The 20022-nt window shown below is 43.7% G+C and overlaps 1 protein-coding gene across 1 annotated transcript in view; it reads left to right on the plus strand.

The window, feature by feature from the left end:
- Positions 1–20022, plus strand: part of DOCK3 (dedicator of cytokinesis 3) — a 267364-nt gene that overhangs the window by 178406 nt on the left and 68936 nt on the right. Inside the window, exons 15-22 of the mRNA XM_053929392.2 lie at positions 8230–8354; positions 11109–11271; positions 11794–11900; positions 12403–12574; positions 12925–13022; positions 15647–15730; positions 16770–16870; positions 19824–19905. Coding sequence (XP_053785367.1) covers positions 8230–8354; positions 11109–11271; positions 11794–11900; positions 12403–12574; positions 12925–13022; positions 15647–15730; positions 16770–16870; positions 19824–19905 — 932 coding nt within the window. The remainder of the gene's footprint in view (positions 1–8229; positions 8355–11108; positions 11272–11793; positions 11901–12402; positions 12575–12924; positions 13023–15646; positions 15731–16769; positions 16871–19823; positions 19906–20022) is intronic.

A 20022-nucleotide genomic window follows, 5' to 3' on the forward strand; every position in this document is an offset into this window, starting at 1 on the left:
ACAGATATATGGGAAATGAAAAAGGAAATAAATTATGTCAGTAACTGTCAGCATTTCAACACTTAAGTCTGAGAAATTAGAGTAAATGTAAAAATTAGAATTACTCATAGATTGTGATTCTTATTTTAAAACTACCCAGCACTTGGCAGACACTTATTTGGAGAGCTTACGGCTCTGAGTTATGGTGCTGTAACTGTACAATTGGAGTTCACACAGGCTCTGGCCACACCAGTACCAACATACCATTTTAGAAGAGGTCATTGAGGTGGTCCCCCATTGCTTTCCATGGGTGCCCATGTACACATCACGTGACTGCTGTGAATAGGAGATGTCCTACTGTGTGCCATAGCTGAGGCCCTGACTTCTAGTTATAGAACAAGTAGATAGGGGGATTTAAGCCAAAATTTGAAACTTACTGCCTTTTGTTGGTTTGTCACATTTCTGGTCACATTATGGTACTTCCTCCTTCCTTCCAAATTCGTTTTAGTTTAGTACAAAAGCTAATAATTCTGTAGCGCATACCTTTGCTCCTTGCCTAGGTTTTTTCAAGAACATGGGCAGGACAGGTGTTCAGGTGAACAAGTAGATGTTAACAGGGTTCCCAGTGATTTACTTGTCAGAATTAGCTCCCTCAAAAGAACCTTTAAAAACGCTGTTGGCCAAAGGCTGTAAACTGAAAGGGACGATTTAAAATCTCCTGCTCAAGAAAAGGCTATACCTTCTCCAGACCATTTCTGAGCCAGCAGGGAAGTGCCCCAGCCTCCGACAGCCCCCCTTGACCCTTCGCTCTCCTGGAAGGTGTGTTCCCTGGAGGCAGTAGCAGTACAGGGTTCTGTCATGGCTCTGTGGGGGTGGTAACATTTTAGCTTGTTTCCGAAGCCTTGAATTTTTAAGGTTGTCATTTACTGTGAGTGACATGGACCTTGTTTTTCATTAGTTAAATGGTTTCCTGCCAGAAGAAATCTGCCCTTTGATTTAGTATATTCTTTTATTATTATTATTTTTTTAAATTTATTTATTTTTATTCAGTTACAATTGTCTGCATTTTCTCCCCTTCCCTCCACCCCACCCCAGCCAGTCCCACCTCCCTCCCCCACCTCTACCCTCCCCCTTGTTTTTGTCCTTGTGTCCTTTATAGTAGCTCCTATAGACCTCTCTCCCCACTATCCCCTCCCCACTCCCCTGTGGCTATTGTTACAGTGTTCTTAATTTCAATGTCTCTGGTTATATTTTGTTTGCTTTTTTCTTTTGTTGATTATGTTCCAGTTAAAGGTGAGATCATATGGTATATTCTAACTGTGACTAAGTTTTTCCTAAAGCTTAGTTCTCTAACTTCAGCAGGTGTCATAATCACCTGTAGAGCTTGGAAAAACACAGATTAATGGGCCCATGTCAAGAGTTTCTGATACAGTAGGATTGGGGTGGGACCTGACAATTTGCATTTCTCACAAGCTCTCAAGTAATGGTGATGCTGCCCATCTGGGCCCCCCTGTGAGAACCATGCCCTAGCAGGTACTCTGCTTTAGAGATGCTTTGCCCTTCCCTGAATCAGACCTGGCACAAATACTATTCCTCTCTGGATTGCCCTGAACTTGACCATTAGAAGGCAGTGATGCAGGCATGCTGTCCCTCTAGGGGGCCCTCTGATTCTTGCCCTTGTGCTCAGAAAAACACTCTCTCCTTTGCTTTGACCCCTGATAAAAAGTGCATGCTTCATTGCCAACCTGCAAGTGATGTTTTATTCTCTTTTCCTGTTTGTCTAAATTGTTCTTGTTTCTCTCTGTGCTGTCCCCTCATTCTCGCTCCTTTCTTTCTGGTGCAGAGATGAAGATAGTTGGGTGTAAGTTTCTGCTTTTGTGTGTCCTGTTCACTTTTTGCCTGCTGTGTTTTCATCTTCATTTGTTTCATGGAATGTTGCAATACTGGGGTGGGGTGTCATATACATTATTAATCCTTCATCAGCCTCACCTTTTTGGGTAACTGACATGACATAAGAAGAGAAGCTACCAGCCCAGCCTAGAAGACTGTTACTTTGGGTTATTAGTAAGATCTGAGGAAGTAAGGGACATGTTGGAATGTTTCGAAAATCTTAACAAGCCCTAGGCGTACAGCTACAGGGATAGATTTTTTTTTAATCCTCACCTGAGGATATATTTTTGATTATAGAGAGAGAAAAAGGGGGAGAGGGAGAGACAAACATCACTGGTTGCTTCCTGTATGTGCTCTGACTGGGGAGCGAATTGATAACCTAGGCATGTGCCCTGACCAGAAATAGAACCTGCAACTTTTCTGGTGTATGGGACTTCACTCCAACCAACTGAGCCACCCGGCCAGCACTACAGGGAAAGGTTTTTATGAGACAGATCAGCTACTCCTATTGACAAGAACATGAGAAGGCTTATTCTGAGCTGTAAAGAATCAGAAAGGCAGAAAGCTGCTCTTTTCAGCTCTGTTGGACTCATCTCATACAAAGGGCAGACAAGCAGAGGCATGGTCTTTGAAAGAAAGCTCTCCCCTAGGGGAGCAATAAAAATATTTACCACGTGTGATTCATAAGACTTTGGCCGTCTGAGTGTCAGATGAGGCTTTGACAATGTAGCTAAGAGATGCTTTGGAATTAGTCACATCTGGCCCCCCACAACAGGGTGAAAGATCATCACATCGTCAGCCCATGAAAAGAATAACCATATATAGTGAGGTCAATGTGCGTATTCCTGCCATCCCATTAGAGTAGGGAATGTCACTGACTTTGTAACAGTAGAAACCAGTAGACATGTGACACTGAAGATATGGTTAGAAAAGTAAAGAACCTGTCTCTCCTGGATACTGTAAAGAAGTCCTCCTAAAAGTCTTCTTCCTTTTTTTTTTTTTTTGTCTCTTCCTCAAAATAAGAACTTTCACAAAATAAAACATTGATCATATGCCTGAAACTGTCCAAACTGAATGGTTGTTAACGTCTCTATATCTCCATGAATGCTATCTAGAGACTTCACTCCCATTCTGCTGACAGATAGAATTGGCACATCACAGGTAGGATGCTGTGACTGCTGGGAGAAAGTTCTAGTTTTATAATAAATACATGGTCTTAAAGAAAGCACTATCACAGAAGCTGCCCCCCCCCATCCTATCCAGAAGTATACAAGGCATAAGTATAATACAGTATTAAAACAATTAGCCTTGAACCCAAAGCCTCCTAATACGTGGTGTACTTTATACAGAAGGAACACAAATATAATAAAGAATGTATACACAATGTATGGGTGAGCCATCCTGGACCGTTTTTCCTGGGATGGAATTCTGAATAGACTGGGTCAGCGTGGCTCTAAAACTCCACATAGGCTGGAGTGTCTGCAAAGAGCTTGTTACCGACAGATGCTCTGGTGCCTGAGCTGGACCTCAGGGATTCTGAAACCTGTGCAGAGACTGCTCTCAGAGAAACCCGCACACATGCTGCGAGCTCTGTTTCTCCAGAGTCACACAAAGATGCAGGTCTTCAGAGGGTCAGACTGGACCACTGAGGCTGGCAGTTTTCTCTCCCTGTTGGATTCAGCTCAGTCAGAGTGTTCCCCAGCCCCTAAGATTTTTGGTAGCTAAAGAGCACTGTGTCATCTAAGACCCCTCACTCCATAAGGACCCCAGAATGTTTCAAGCCAATCCCTGACGTAATAAGATGGCCTCGGGTTCATTACCTTGCTCCTTCCCAGCAGCTGTTTGTGTAGACTTACGGAATCTGGATTTTTTTTATCCTCACCCAAGGACATGCTTATTGACCTTAAAGAGAGGGGAGAGGAGGGAGAGAGGGGGAGAGAAACATCAATGTGAGAGAGAAAACACTGATCGGGTGCCTCCCATACGCACCTTGACCAGGGACCATACTCGCAACCTAGACATGTGCCCTGACTGGGAATCAAACTGGCAACTTTTCAGTCTGCCAGGTGATTCTCCAGCCAACGGGGCCACATCAGCCTGGGCTGGGTTTGTGTGTGTTGTTGCACTGTAGCAAAGCTGTTGACACACGAACACATTAAGGCAGGTATCAGCAAACTATAGCCCATTGACCAACAGCCTGTTTTTGTACTACCTGCCAGCTAAGATTTTTTTTTTCACATTTTAAAAGGGTTTTGGAAACAAATAACATGTGACAGAAACCTATGAGGCCCACAAACCCTAAAGTATTTACTATCTGGTCCCTTGGGAAAAAAATGTGCCAACCTCTGCCTACTCTTAACTCCCTATTTTCCTGACATTCAGCTATATATACCAACAGCTGGCATTGGCTACTGTGTGAAACTGAAAGGACAAAGACTATTTATTCTGAGGCACTCTTACAAAACAGCCCTATTCATTCATCTTTCTATTCAAGAAACTCCTTTGCATGTTAACTGAGCACTAAGCACTCAGAGATGTAAGGCATTGCTGATGTTGTTGGATGCTGTGCCAACCTTAGGAAGCAGAAGACACCTAACAAAGGGAGGCAGGGCTGCCCTCAACAGTACCTCCTCCCACTTCCCGCAGAAGAGCCTCTCTGTTGATAGCCCAGGGTTCCTCCATGCTGCATGACTACCCAGCCCCTACCCACAGCTAAACCTCATCAGCATCTTCCCATCAGCCCCCCATGTTCTGGTCCCCTGGTGTTAAACCCCGGAAAGCATTAGCATCACCTGATGATTTTTTTAATATATGTACCCGGGCCCCACTGAACTCTCATGGGGTGGATGCTAGAAGTATTTTAACAAGCTCCCTAGCTGATCCAAATACAGCCTCATCTCAAAAATGGCTACACAGGCCTTCTCTTTCTTGCCTGTCTCCATCCCTCTCCTGGCTGTTGCTGCTAAAGTTTAGAGGAGTCTCCTGGAGACAGTGCCTTAATCCAAAAGCATGACCAAACTGGTAGGCTATGTGCACAAGTTGCTTGCATGAGGGATAGCTGAAGAGTGGGGAGCCTTGGGAGGCTATCTGTAAGGCAGTCCTGGGTTATCAGATCCCTGCAGCTTTTCACATTTGCTTGTTCTTAGGTTTTTCTAAGTGCCAGGAGAATTAGTGGAGAGCTTAATTTAAAAGATCCCCCAGAGAGCTTTTGACAAGAAGGCCCAGCAACATTAACACTCACAAAGTGCCATTCTCAAAATTGAGGCTGTAATTTGCAAAATTGCAACCCATAAGGCAGCCTAGTGCCTGTTCTGCCTGAGAGCAGCCCTGGTCTAGACAGATCTGTTCTCCCAACTAAAGAGCAGTCAAAGACCTGATGAAATGAAGCTACTCCAGTCTGACTCAGAGGGTAGTTACCTTCATTGACAAGTTTTCTTTTCTTTTTTAAAATATATTTTATTGATTATGCTGTTACAGTTGTCCCATTTTTTTCTCCCCTTTATTCCCCTCCGCCCTGCACCCGTCCTCCCACCAGCATTCCCCGACCTTAGTTCATGACATTGATAAATTTGCTAAGCTAGATGATCACCAAAGGCACTCTGTTTAAATAGAAAATGTTTAAAGATTGAAAACTGTAGGAATATACAGCTCAGTCCTTCCATCTGAAATTGGCATTTTAGTTTAAGATGTCCTAGAGGTGCTGCCCGGAAACCATGAGCTCGCTTTATAAAACCAACCCAGACCAGATTCAGTCATTATCAGTCCCCAAGACAATGCCCAGTTTTGGGTTGGTATTCTGTGTCACATATGGCTAGGAAGTTTGAAATGTTTCATTTGAAGGATTCGTTTACTGCAACATGGTTAACTTGTGTATAGAGCCACAGAAATTTTAAAAATTTGTGTAATCTAGAATACTATTGCTGATAGGCAATATCTGTGTTTCAAAATCTCTAGCGGATTACCTGGAGAGTAACTTCCAGAGAGTGCTGGTTTAAACCTGGGTAATATTTAAACAAAGCACCTGTTCTCTAGGTCAGATATTAAGATTCTTTAGACTACTCACTTTTTTGCCAAATTAGCCTAGAAATTGAATTATTATTAAACTCCATAGTAAAGCTAATATGTAACTGAAAGGATTTTTATCAGAAGGCAGCCCTGAAATGTGTTTCATTTGTTAGAAGTTAAAGGTAAAACCAACTTTGATTTATCCCATTATAATAGCAATAACCCATAGTGAAGTCCCCAGTTATTTTTTCCTTTTTTATTGAATTTATTGGGATGACATTGGTTAATAAAATTATATAGGTTTCAGGTGTACAATTCTGTAATACATCATCAGTATATTGTATTGTGTTCACAATTCCAAGTCAAGTTTAGTTCCTAGCTAATTTTGAATTTTACTTTCAGGACTGATTTTATTAAGCTTCTTTCCTGACAGTAACAAGCTAATGAAATTGAGTTTTCCTTCTCCCCCTGCTTGTCTTCGTCACCCTACTGCACACCTGAGTGCTCTTTCAATGATATGCTAGAAGGGCCCAAGCTAGGATGTCCAGTGGAGACATATTAAAGTTTCAAATTCATCAAAATTTAAAGTAGAGGAGAGGTGTCAGACTCATTTTCACCGGGGGCCACATCAGCCTCGCGGTTGCCTTCAAAGGGCCAAAAGAAATTTATACAGTCCTCGTGGTTGCAAGGCTGATGTGGCCCCTGGTGCAAATGAGTCTGACACCCCTGCAGTAGAGGCTGTACTCAGCCCAAGAGGTAAGTCTGTGCAGACAGCCAGGACAGACATCCTCAAGGCTACCCACCTCCTCTGCAGTTGGATTTGTGTGTGATTTTCAGAACACATCTTCCTCTTCTCTGCATGGTAGGTAGCCTCAGGGCTGTTTGAGGAGCAAGATGGCTTTCACACAGAGAAGGTTCTCAGCTGTCAGAGAACAATTAATTCCTTCTTATAGGTTGCCCTTCCTCACTTGAGCTACAGTATTTTGAGAGCTTCATTATGCGACCAGATAACCATGATTGCACTCCTAGGATAGGAAGCTAACCCGAAGAATAGGAAGTCTGGTCATGAAGACCTCCAAAGCCCCAGATGTGTGCCAGTCCTAATCTATTGCTATGTCATGCAGAAGAGAGCCTCAGACACTTCCACAGTTAGAAAAGAGGCCATCGGTCGTCATTGTGCATGTGACCGAACCTGAAAGCTCATTTGCTAACCAAAACAAAGCCTGTTTATGTCTCTGTGATTCCAGGTAATGAGTATTTTTAGATGTGCCAGTGTTTCTAAGAAATGAGGTAGAAAGAATGTCTGGCTTCTGAATTGGCTTGCTTTACAAGTTAATTGTTCATCATGTCTCAGTTGATTTCTTCAGGCTGCAAATACATCTTCACTTTGGCCTTATCTGGGTTTTGTTGTTGTTGTTGTTGTTGTTGTTTTTGCTATTTTCTCCCTTGGAAGATTCTACCCTGCCCCCCACAGTCTTTATTATGTTTTTTTGAAAGTCAAAAGCCCTTCTTTACAGTGTGACTAAAACTCCTCATTTTGCAGATTTGGAAGCTTAGAGCAGCCTAAATAAGCTCCTCTCACACACGAACAGATAATTCCATTCCCCATAGAAAGGCAGATGTGACGTAGGTCATTGCGGATGGGCAGTGTGAGCTTCTCCTGCCTGTCTCAAGCAGCAGGACAGGCAGCATGGGCTGGAGCCAGAGCACAGAGGAGCAGCAAGAGCTCCCCAGGCTGTCATCTCAGCGCTTTAGCACTTGTGCTTCTGGAAGAGTGTCACCTGCTCCCAGAGCACTTGTAACAAAAAGAAGACATGACACGTAGTCCAGTGACCACTGCCTGGCACGTGAGCAGGGAATGGGATTTGGAGCTAGGCCTCCAAAAGGAAGAAGTATGTAGCCTTCAGTCAGACTCAGAAGGGTTAAGGACTGCAAAAAGAAAACCTATAAAAGGAAAAAGAAACTTTTTTATTGAGGGAAAGGAAGGATTAGTTGAGATGTGGACCAGACATGAATTAAATCATCCCTCTGTGGGAGGCTGAGATTGCAGCTACCCCCCTGGGGGGAGAAAGCCTAGCAGTCCCTGCCCTCTGTGAGAAGATTCCCTGCCCTGTCCTTTCCCACCATGCACAGGCTGTGGTAGACCCTTCAGAACTCAGACTTAGAGAGCACGTGGCTGAGCAAGCTGAGCACTGTTCCACTGACACTGGTAGAATGTCCATTGTTATTAACCGAGCTTGGAATGCCCTGTGCACCCCCGAACCCTGGAGGCTCCAGTTGCTAGCCTGGTCCTCTGTGCAGATGAGACAGTGTGGCTTCTGTGGTCATGGAGACACACCATTTTTTTCCCCACAGGCGATATCCGCAATGACCTGTACCTAACCCTGGAGAAGGGGGATTTCGAGAGAGGGGGAAAAAGTGTACAAAAGAATATTGAAGTGACCATGTATGTGCTTTATGCAGATGGAGAAATCTTGAAGGTAAGGCTTTCCAGCCAGTTTGGAATGCAGGCTAACCCTGAAGTAATCCTGCTACTTCTGTGGACTTGTGGACTTGTCCAGAGATCCATCCCCTCAGGCAGGACTGAACTCCGATCACTCCAGATGCACTCTCCCTGCCCCTGCCTTTGTCACAGAAGCCCTAGGCATGCTTTGATAATGACTTCTAGTGCCAGCAGCTTTGTAGAAATTCTAGGGTCTGACCCACCTTCCTGCTCCAGTTTAGACCTGTTACCTCTAGTTCTGTCCTCCCCCTCACCTCCACCCCGCATTACTTCTGCCATTCTGCCCAGCATCAAGCTGCCTCCTTTGGTGTCCTGCTCTTTTTGTTCCTTGAGCTAATACAGGAAAGTTACATCTGCTTTTTGGTCAAGGGAGAGACTTAGGTCATCCTCACTTGCTGGTACCAAGTTTATGTGACAAGGAGCGGTGGACTCAGGCCCTGAAAGATTACTCCAGCCAGGGCACTACAGGGATCATTGGAAGTGAAGACCAGGGTGCTGTTTTATCGTTGTCAGTGTGTAAGTTTTTCCCTCAGTCATGTCGTGGTGAAGTCCCTGGCAAATCACAAGGCATCATTTGCGGAGTGCTTGATAGATGGCAAATCAGTCTTCTCCAGACCTCATTTATATATGTTGACAGCAGCCTTGCGAGGTAGGTAGGACAAGAATGATCATCCACATTTTACAAGAGAAGAAGGTAAAATTAGCCAAAACCATCTCCCAACGCCAGGAAAAAATAGAGGAGAATGTTGAAATGGTGGTCAGAATGATTTGTCATTTTTAAAACCCATCTCAAGGACTAAGGCATGGCCATGGTTTGCGTGGATGTCGTACCGAGGTCGGCAGAGCTGTCAAGTGCTCACACTGCCCCCGTGCAGCCAGGGAGCAGCTTCTGAGTGTACGTGGTGCAGCTTTCTGTCCTCCAGGCAAGGGGTGCTGGCAGTCCCAGGACTGCATCTTTATAGCAGTATTTGGGGATTGGGGTCAAGTTAAATCTGGTCTACCTTGGACAGTCAGCTGACGCCAACCTAAAATGCCAGTGCAACACTGGGCTGAGGAAGGTTAGGAAACAAGCTCTCTCTGCTTTGTAATTTCCTTATTTTTCTCATCTGGCACTGTGCCATGTACAGGTGACTTCTCCCAGGGAGTCCACCTTTTCCTTTCTCAGTGAGGATGCAGCGGTTCAGATGCACAACCCAGCTACCTTCCAGTTTATGATGTGCTGTGTGCAGTTACCTCTGCCCCCAGGCAGATGAGGAGCACTGTTGTTACAGAGCAAGGGGGGGGGGGTTCATGATAAATTATTACAGAAAGGATTCCCCCTTTCTGTCTCTGGAGGTTCATCCCCCCACGCCCACCTGCTAGGTTCGAAATGCCCGCTGCCAGAGGAAAGACGTCTCTCAATGCCAGAGACTGGTGAAAAGGAAAGGAATTGTTTATTTAAAAGTTACACAGACTTAGAGTAATGACTTAATGTATTTAATAAGATACTAAAGTCCTCTAGAATGCCCACAGATGCACAGTCCTTCCCTCTCCCTGTGCCCAGTTCGGGATACCGTGTCTCAGGAAAAGAAGTAGAAGTCCGTGATTCAGGCTCCCGGTACCATCAGCTGTGTGGCTGCTGCAATCTCCAGTTAATCCAAAGCCATGCGGCACCTTCTCATGGCCCACCAGCAAGAGTCCTTCCTCCCCTTTTCTTCCCCGCAAAGTCTCTCCTGCTGCCTAAGCCACGTGGCAAAAAGAAGCACTCCAAAACCTCGTGGTCCTCTCTACTCTCCTTCAGAACCGTGTGGTCCTTTTCCCCATTTCAGAACCGCGTGATCCTCTTCCTTTCCCCTCAGAACCTCGTGGTTCTCCCTGTTTACTTCAGAACCACATGGCCCTCTTCCTTTCCCCTCGGAACCTCATGGTTCTCTCTTCACTTCAGAACCGCGTGGTCTTCTCTCTTTTACTTCAGAACCTCATGGCCCTCTTCCTTTCCCCTCAGAACCTCGTGGTTCTCTCCACTCTATGGCTGCCGCGCCTAGGTTGAAATCCCAGCACCCATCTTCCTTTGCAGCCCCATTTCCGACTCCTCCTACAGTCAGTTACACCTGCCAGCATCCCCGTATTCTTCCAGCTTTACTGGGCTGCCATAGTAAGTCTGGGCAGGTGTGGCCCCATGGCATGGAGCCAATCATCTCCAAGCTCTCCCACAGGCCCTGTAACCAGGGGGAGTTGCTTCCCAGTCCCATCTTGGGTGGAATTCGCTTCCATCCCCCTGGCTCAAAGCATGGCCACAGCTATTTAACATATCTATGAAACCAGTTAAAGGTTATAGATATGTTAAATGATTGTGCCAGGGGTTAGCTGCAAAGCTCTTGCTACCCAAAACAGCTCTGAATGGCCCTGTTCCATGTGTCCCATCCCCCCTGGCTCAGGCTTGTGGGGGTGAGGACATCCTACATACATTTTTCTAATATTTCCTGGACACCTTGAGCTCTGGACCCCATTACAAATCCCTTCTTGGGGCCCTCCTCTTGGCTGCACCCTGCTTCACTTTGACTACTGAGTCCTTATACCATCAATACAGTTGTTTCCAATAGTATTGATTTAAGCCAAATGAAGTTTCTCATCTTACAGATTTCTCCTGGTGGGGAAATGAGACTCGCACAAAGGAGAAAGTGTCCTAGTGACAGAAAATCTGGGGGCTCCTTCCAGGAAGATGACACCTTGTTTTGCTTCTCTCTTCCAGGATTGTATCAGCTTGGGCTCAGGAGAGCCAAACAGGAGTTCCTACCACTCGTTCGTCCTCTACCACAGTAATAGTCCTCGCTGGGGAGAAATCATCAAACTGCCCATCCCCATCGACCGGTTCCGTGGCTCCCACCTGCGCTTTGAGTTCAGACATTGTTCCAGTGAGCGAGACTTCTCTCCACAGTCCTTTGAGGATATGAATATAACTCCTCTCTGGGATGGAATTGAGAGGGTTCTTATTGTTGGGGCAAGAAAATGAGAAGCTGGGAAGAAATGGCCATTTCAGAGCTGGGATGTCACCAGAGGCTGTTCTTTGAACAGTGATTTAAAACCATGGGGTTGGGCGTTGGCTCTTCTTAGTGTCTGACCTGGACACTGGGTAAGTGCCGGTGCCATTCCCCTTCGGGTGTTACCTTTGTGCGCGTCACACTGCTCTTAGAAAGCCTCTGGTTTATCAAGATCAGCAATTTCATTTCTGTCTGGGGCTAGATAGCCTGTGTGCTTTGGGATATAAGTGGAAACACAGTCCAGTACTTTTCTCATTGGTCCTGCAGTCAGACTGATAATTAATGAAAGTAACGAACAAAGAAGTAAAGAGCATAGGTGGTGAGTGCAGGGGACTTTCTAAATTTAAAAAGCAAAGCAGCAGGGCAAAAGCAACTAATACTTGGCTCTGGTTACAGCAAAGGACAAAGGGGAAAAGAAACTCTTTGGCTTTGCATTCTCACCCCTGATGCGGGACGATGGCACCACTCTCTCCGATGATATCCATGAACTCTATGTGTACAAGGTATGGGGCCTGGCTCTCTGTCACCTCAACCCTCACCCTGTGAGGCAATGTTCACACGTGGCTCTTGGTCAAGTGGTTCACCGGACCCAGGGTTGCATGCTGGTGGGTGGCAGCAGGACAGCTGTGGGCAGGCTTTTGTCTTCTACGTGCAGCAGCCTTCCTCCCACAAGCGACGCCCACAGGCCCCTGGTTTCCTGCCCCGCCCCACTCCACTGGTAATGGAAATCTGTCACCACTCCTCTATGCCATTGTGGCCTGGGCTAGTGTATTTGGAGACCTGCTATTTGAGATCATGGTCTTTTGGCTGTCACAGATAGCTGCCACACAAGGTTGCTTGCACACCAGGTGGAGGCCACATGCCCTGACATGTTCTCTTTAAAAGGGCAGTCAGCCTTTCTGGGGAGTTCCTGCATGGAGCACAAACATCAACCCAAAATCTAGGATTTGATTTTTACACATGGCATGGTTCAGGATGTACTGTGTTCTCTACTTCTGCCTGTAGTGCGATGAGAACAGCACATTTAACAACCATGCTCTGTATCTGGGCCTGCCCTGCTGCAAAGAGGACTACAACGGCTGCCCTAACATCCCCTCCAGCCTCATCTTTCAGCGCAGCACCAAAGAGTCTTTCTTCATCTCGACGCAGCTCTCCTCCACCAAACTCACCCAGAATGGTAAGTGATAGCACCTGCAGGGTGGTGCCCTCCCTGTCGTCAGTGGCTGATGCACGCTAAGGGAGACAAATTATTGCTGTCGTGCCACAGTGAGGGAATGCTTTGCATCTGAAGCTGAAGGAATCACTTGGCAGTAGCAGCCTATGAGGTTTCCCATAGTCGTAGCAGCTCCAGGGTGTACATCTAGAGTTCACAGATATGTTTTTGGCTTTGCTCTCAGCACTGAAGAGGCTGTGGTAGTGCAGCTATTTCTTTTCCTCTGGATCCCACCTGTCCGTGGCTGGGAGAGTCTGGGCTTTGCTTATCCTGGGCATAGCCAGGGTTCAACATCTTTTGGGCTTGCTTTCTAGTGGACCTCCTTGCTCTGCTGAAGTGGAAGGCCTTCCCAGACAGGATCATGGATATCCTAGGGCGTCTGCGGCATGTCAGCGGAGAGGAAATTGTTAAGGTATGGCATCTCCTGTGCTGTCTGATCAGGCATCTGGGCAGAAGGCCTCCCTGCCCCCTGGGTTCTGCCAGTACGCCTCCAAAACCATTTCTCAAAATATATAATTAGATGAGTAGGATTAAAGTTTTTTAAAGTCAGTTTCTTCTTTAAAAGTAGTTATCACATCAAGTTTACCTTTTAGAAACTACATTTAAACCCTATGTTTTGACTTGTTTTTCTTCTTAGAAAGCAAAATGATAATTGAAGGGTAGTAGTACAGCATCCCCTCAGAAATAGTCCTTGTGTTTGTGCTGCCTGCATTCCTCTAGGTCTCCTTTCCTTTCTTAAAGTCTTTCTCATTTTCCTTACTTTGTAACCCTCTCACCACACACCCAGCCTGAGGTCTCTCTGGCTCTACTCCATTGATTATCTAGTAGAACTCTAAATCCGCTCCACTGACCTGCAGCTGCTGATTTTGCCCAGGCTCTCAGAGTCCATACTAGGGAAACTTCCTTACCCCTTGCCTCCACTGCTTTCCCCAAGTACCTTTGTGTCATTTCCCATCTAAACAGGTGGACAGCAGTACTGCCAGTCCCCAGCTGTCTTCTGTAGGGCTTCTTCACACTCAGTAGAGTGTCGGCTCATCTGGTTTTAGCTCAAGAAACTGCCAGGTACTTCCTGCTGGTGAAAGCCCTGCAGGTGGATTCTACACAATGGATTGAACTCCACTGAGGAGAATGGAGGTGCTTTTGGTGATCAGCAAGAGCAACAGAATGTAGGATAGAGACAAAATCTCAAGAAGGCCACTTGGTCCCTCCTGAGCATTCCCAGCTCTGTTGTTGCAAGTATAAAGTCACTTAGCAGTGTCTGTACTTTACTTTCACAGCTCCATTGACTCCATTAATACAAACATGGTATTTCCCAGTCGGGAACAGTTTTAAAGCCTGTGTACCTCTGTGTACTTTTATGAAGTTGTGTATGAACTTTGTTTGAATTAGTTGATCAGAGTGTCATAAATTTTAGAAAGATCTTAACAAACAAGCTAATACTAGGTTTTTAAACTTAAGATAAATTCATATTTAGGGCATTTTTTTCCTTTTGAACATATTAAAAATGTCTAGTAAACAGACAAGGTATTAGAAAAGTCTGTGATCTTTAAAATGAGTCGTTGTATTCCTCACAAGAACATTCTACCAGCAGGTCCAGTTTTAGCATCAATAATTTGTCTTGAGCCAGCCAGAAGAGAGTGTGAAAAGAACAATATTAGTATTGTAAAAAATGTTTTTATTATTTCTTAAAAATTTTATTTATTTATTTTTAGAGAGATGGGAAGGGAGGGAGAAAGAGAGGGAGAGAAACATCAGTGTGTGAGAGATACACCGATTGGTCACCTCTCACACACCCCCAGCTGGGGACCTGGCCCACAACCCAGGCAGGTGCCCTGACTGGGAATCGAACCAGTGACCCTTTGGTTTGCAGTCCAGCACTCAATCTGCTGAGCCACACCAGCCAGGGCAGATGTTTTCATTTTTATTGGAAAATTTCAAACCTACACAAAACTAGGCAGAATAGTATGAAGAGCCCTACATGTACCCATCACCTAGCACCAACAATCGTCAACCCATAGCCAACCCTGCCCATCCACATTCCTATCCCTGTCTCCCACTTTATATGGTTTTTAAATAAATTATAATCATTGTATTATTAAATTGCGTTTTGACCAACAGAATGTTAGATTTGGTTTTTAAAGACTACTAGCATACTGCCCTGGATGGTGTGGCTCAGTGGATTGAGTGCTGGCCTGTGAACCAAAGGGTCGCCAGTTCAATTCCTAGTCAGGGAACATGCCTGGGTTGTAGGCCAGGTCCCCAGTAGGGGGTGCACAAGAGGCAACCATACATTGATATTTCTCTTCCTCTCTTTCTCCCACCCTTCCCCTCTCTCTGAAAATAAATAAATCAAATATTAAAAAAAAAAAAACTGCTAGCATCCCTAGCATACAAAAGTATTTATTCTCTCCATAGGTTTTTGCATCTTTGAAAGAAAAAGGCACATGCTCTAAAAGATGAACAAGAACAACAAAAAACAGTGTTTCCAGATTGTTTACTCTCCTTGACAGCCCTTATCAGCTGCATTCTCCCTTCTTCTGGGACACTAATTTCTAGATTAAAACATAGTTTCTCTAGGTAAGGCCTAGCTTGCCACATCCTCATCCGACTGTCCTCTATAGAGTTAGGCCACAGTAGACAGTAAGGGACTGCTGAACTTTCTGAGGTCCCAGGAAAGTGAGCTCTTATTCTCAAAATAAATATGCCATCAGAATCACTTAGATTGTCTTGATTTTAAAATTGCTGTCCTATATTGATGTTCTAGGTTTTATAGGTAATTGTTCTTTCCTTAGAAGTTTAGTACTTACACAACACGGAAGAGCCTCTCTATGTTCCTTTGGGCTATAATCAAATCCCCCAAGTCCACCTAGTTAGCCCTCAACTGGGTGAAGATGGGTACCGTATTATTTTTAAGTGGTGTTTTGAGATCTTAGATCTTTGACTTTGTTTATTGGGGAATAAATTCATTGGTGATTGGAAATTTGACTATGTATACAAGGTCCTGAGAGCTGAGCACTGATTTTTATGCTCTTGCAGTTTCTGCAGGACATCTTAGATACACTCTTTGTGATTTTGGATGATAATACAGAAAAATACGGCCTGTTGGTGTTTCAGTCTTTGGTAAGTCCCATCCTTCCTGGCTTGCTTTTTCCCATCACATATTTTTAAACAAGGGAAATAATTTATTCAGCTGGGTTCAGATGCTTCCAATAGAGAAGGGACTGAGGAGTGTCACCTAAGAAGACCAACCAACCTACAAGGCCGATCCCTACAAAATCAAATTTGAAGAATTCATGATGGTCAGGTCCGGGCCTCAACTTTGTAGTTCTGATACTCAGTCTCATCACTAGTGCAGAGTTGCCTAGCCCCTGAAATAGTGACCTACACCAATAAAAGGCCCAGAGATTAATACTCTGCAAAGGAAGCCAGGTGGTCCATTTTTTCACTTACAAAGTTGAATATAACCACCAGGAGCAGAGACTCACTCATGCTGGTCTGAACATCACATTTTCTCTCTCTGTGAAGTTGTTTGGGAACCAGAGTCTCAGGAGGTTGCTTAGTGAGAATAGACGGTGACTAGACTGTTGAGTGCATTTTGCTTAACATGTCTAATTCTACAGGAGCGCTGTATATTCAAGGAGAAGGAGATATTCCAAGTGTACCTGATAGATGAGGAGCAGAGGCAAGAATGGCGCTTGCATAGGTTGCCCCTTTGGCTTTTCTTCCTCACTTCCCTGGCTAGCCAGCCCCATTTCTGAAGGGTGCAGCCTTTTGTAGGCTAATTTGGCTCCGAGGACAATAACTTTTTCCTCCGTTTTCCAAGTTTTTGAGATGCAGTAGTATTTATGACACCCACACAGGTATTGTTTTGCCTTCCCTTGGTTCATATTGTACATCCAGCTTTATTATGAAGAGTCTCAGAGTAACAGTGGCATAGACAGATGAGCCCTGAGTCAGGATTGGGAGTCCAGGAGTGGTAGGAATAGAACAGTCAAGACAGCAATTGAGACACAAAATGAAAATCTTACATTCACTGCCCGCGGGGAACACTAGAGAAAACATGGACAGTTTGCCCTTTGTTGAAGAAGCAAGAGTTCTGTTTTGTGTGGAGATAGGTATGAGGCTTCCAGTGAACCCTGACACCCTCCATCTCTCTCAGGTATTCATCATCAACCTGCTCAGAGACATAAAGTATTTCCACTTCCGGCCTGTAATGGACACGTACATCCAGAAACACTTTGCTGGAGCCCTGGCATACAAGTAAGTTCCATTTGGCACCAGCTTACTGGTTTTTTTTACAACTTCATTTAATTGTGGTAAAATACATATAACATAAAATTTACCACTTTTACCATTTTTACGTGTACAGCTCAGTGACATTAAACACATTTACATTGTTGTACGACCATCACCACCATCCGTTTCCAGAACTCTTTTCCTCTTACAAAGCAGAAACTCTATACCCATTAAACACTAATTCCCCATCCCTCCTCTACCCCAGACCCTGAGCAACCTCCAGTATATTTTATGTCTCTCTGAATTGTCTAGTCTAGGTACCTCATATAAATTGAATCATACAATACTTGTCTTTTTGTATCTGGCTTTTTTCACATAGCATAATGTTCTCAATGTTCATTCATGTTGTAGCATGTATCAGAATTTCCTTCCTTTTAAAGGCTGAATAATGTTCATTGTATGTATGAGCATATACCACATTTTGTGTATTCATTCACCTGTTGATAAAAATTTCAGTTGCTTCCATCCTTTAGCTATTGTAAATAATGCTGCTATGAACACAGATATACAAATATCTCTTTGAGACCCTGCTTTCAACTCTTTTGGATACAAACCCTGGATTATATAATAATTCTGTGTTTAATTTTTTGAGGAACCACAATACTGTTTTCCACAGTCTGTATCATTTTACATTCCTAGCAACAGTGCTCAAGGGTTCCAACTTCACATCCTCATGAACACTTGTTATTTTCTGTTGTTTTAGCTTTCTTTTCCTTTTTATTTGTATTTTGGGATATTTATTTATTTATTTATTTATTTTAGTGGCCCTTTTAATGGTTGTGAGGTGGTATCTCACTGTGGTTTTGATTTGGATTTTCCTAATGATTAATGATGTTGAGCATCTCTTCATGTGCTTATTGACTATTTGTATTTCTTCTCTGGAGAAAAATCTATTCAAGTCCTTTGCCCATTATTGAATCAGGTTGTTTGGTTTTTGTTGTTGAGTGGTTGGAGTTCTTAATTTATTCTGAATATTAACCCCTTGTCAGGTACATGATTTGCAAATATTTTCTCTCATTGCTTTTTACTCTGTTGATTGTGTTTATTGATGCACAGAAGTTTCGATTTTGATGTAGTCCAGTTTATCTATTTTTTATTTTGTTTCACATGCTTTTGATATTAGAACCAAGAAATCATTGCTAAATCCAATATGATTAAGCTTTTACCCCTGTGTTTTTGTCTCGGTGTTTTTTCGTTTTAGCTCTAATATTTAGGTCTTTGATTCATTTTAAGTTAATTTTTATGTATTGTATAACATGAATTGACTTCATTATTTTGCATGTAGACATCAAGTCTTTCTAATATAATCTCTTGAAAAGACTGTTCTTTCCCCCACTGAATGTTCATGGCACCCTTGTTGAAAATAATTTGATCATATATGCAAGGGTTTATTTCTATGCTGTTTTATTCTACTGGTATATATGTCTGTCCTTATGCCAGTACCACACTGTTTTAATTACTATAACTTTGTAGTAAGTTTTAAAATCAGAAGGTGTCAGTTTTTTTAATTAGTATTTTTTTTTCCAAGATTGTTTTGGTCGTTTGGGGTCCCTTGAGATTTCATATGAACTTTTTTAAAATTTCTGCAAAAAATGCTGCTGTGGACTTTCAGCTAACATTTTAAACCATAGTTTCTTACATAGTTGTCAAAACTGCAAAAAAATAACTCTTGCCTTTTCCATGGGAAGCATGTGAATAGCTAAATAGAGCACACACAAATAAGTGTCAAAAAATGAAAAGTTGATAGATAATATAAATAGTGAACATGGGGAACTCTCACAGGTTATTTAATATAATTTTTTAAAAGTCACCATTTTCTTTGATTAATTAGCACAATTTTTGAAACTATAAATAAAACCCAAGGGTGGGGAGGCTATGGAGTCACTGGAACTCTGACACTTTGATATCACTTTGGAGAGCAGGCACTGTACTCTGTGTTTCACACATGTCATCTCATTAGTATTCCCAGTAACTTTGAGATGTACTATTGTTTCCTTTATATTTTAAATGAAGAGAATGAGGCACAGAGGGATCAAAAACTTGCCCAAGAGCCGTAGCCAGGTGGCTCAGTTGGTTGGAGCATCATCCCTGTACACCAAAAGGTTGTAGGTTCCGTCTCCGGTCAGGGCACACACCTAGGTTTGCAGGTTCCATCCCTGATCAGGGTGCATGCAGGAGGCAACTGATCAATGTTTCTCTCTCACATGCATGTTTCTCTCACCCTGCCTCCACCTTTTCCTTTCTCTCCAAAAATCAATAAACTTATCCTTAGGTAAGGATCTTAAAAAAAAAAAAAAAAAAAAAGAGGCAACTTCCTTTAAAAAAAAAAAAAAGAGAGAAAGAAAACTTGCCCAAGGATACAGAGCTAGAAGCTGATAGACTCTAGATGTGAATTCTGCTGTCAGACCAGGGCCTTGTACTCTTGACCTCTGTGTTCTTCTGCCCTGTTAACATGCAGGCCTTCTGACCCTGTAATCTCATTTCATTCAGGGGACTTGGTTCCTAAGGAATAAAACATGAGATGAAGGCGGAGCAAGGAGGTGCACACAAGACTCCACACAGAGTCTACTATTTACTAGTCATTGTTGTATGTTGTAGAGACATGGCAATTTCAGACAAAACAAAAACACACAGTCTAAGACTTCGGGAAAACTTTCTTGTAATCAAAGAAATGTATGTCAGATAGAGTGGTAAAGAGCGATTGTAATTCCTAATTAAAATGTGGCAACTCTTTATGGACGAGGAGTGTTGTCTGGTCTCAGAGATCCAGAGATTTCACAGCTGCAGTGGGTCTATCACACCAGTCTCCTCATCAACAGGGTGTTATTTCCTATGTGGCTGATTCAAGGCTGAAACCACTTCAAGCTACATTGCTTATGAATTAAAGTGGGGTTTCTGGAACTATTCTCTTTCCCAGGGAGCTCATCCGCTGTTTAAAGTGGTACATGGACTGCTCAGCAGAACTGATTCGGCAGGACCACATTCAGGAAGCCATGCGGGTAATGTACTGAGCTCACTGTATGCAGATGGCCTACCCCTGCAGTCTTCTGTGAGTAACCCCAGTGGTGTAGTGTGTAGGACAGGTGTGGACACCCCGGTATCAGTATATGCTTTGG

Source organism: Desmodus rotundus, chromosome 8 (genome assembly GCF_022682495.2).
Source record: "Desmodus rotundus isolate HL8 chromosome 8, HLdesRot8A.1, whole genome shotgun sequence".
NCBI lineage: Eukaryota > Metazoa > Chordata > Mammalia > Chiroptera > Phyllostomidae > Desmodus > Desmodus rotundus.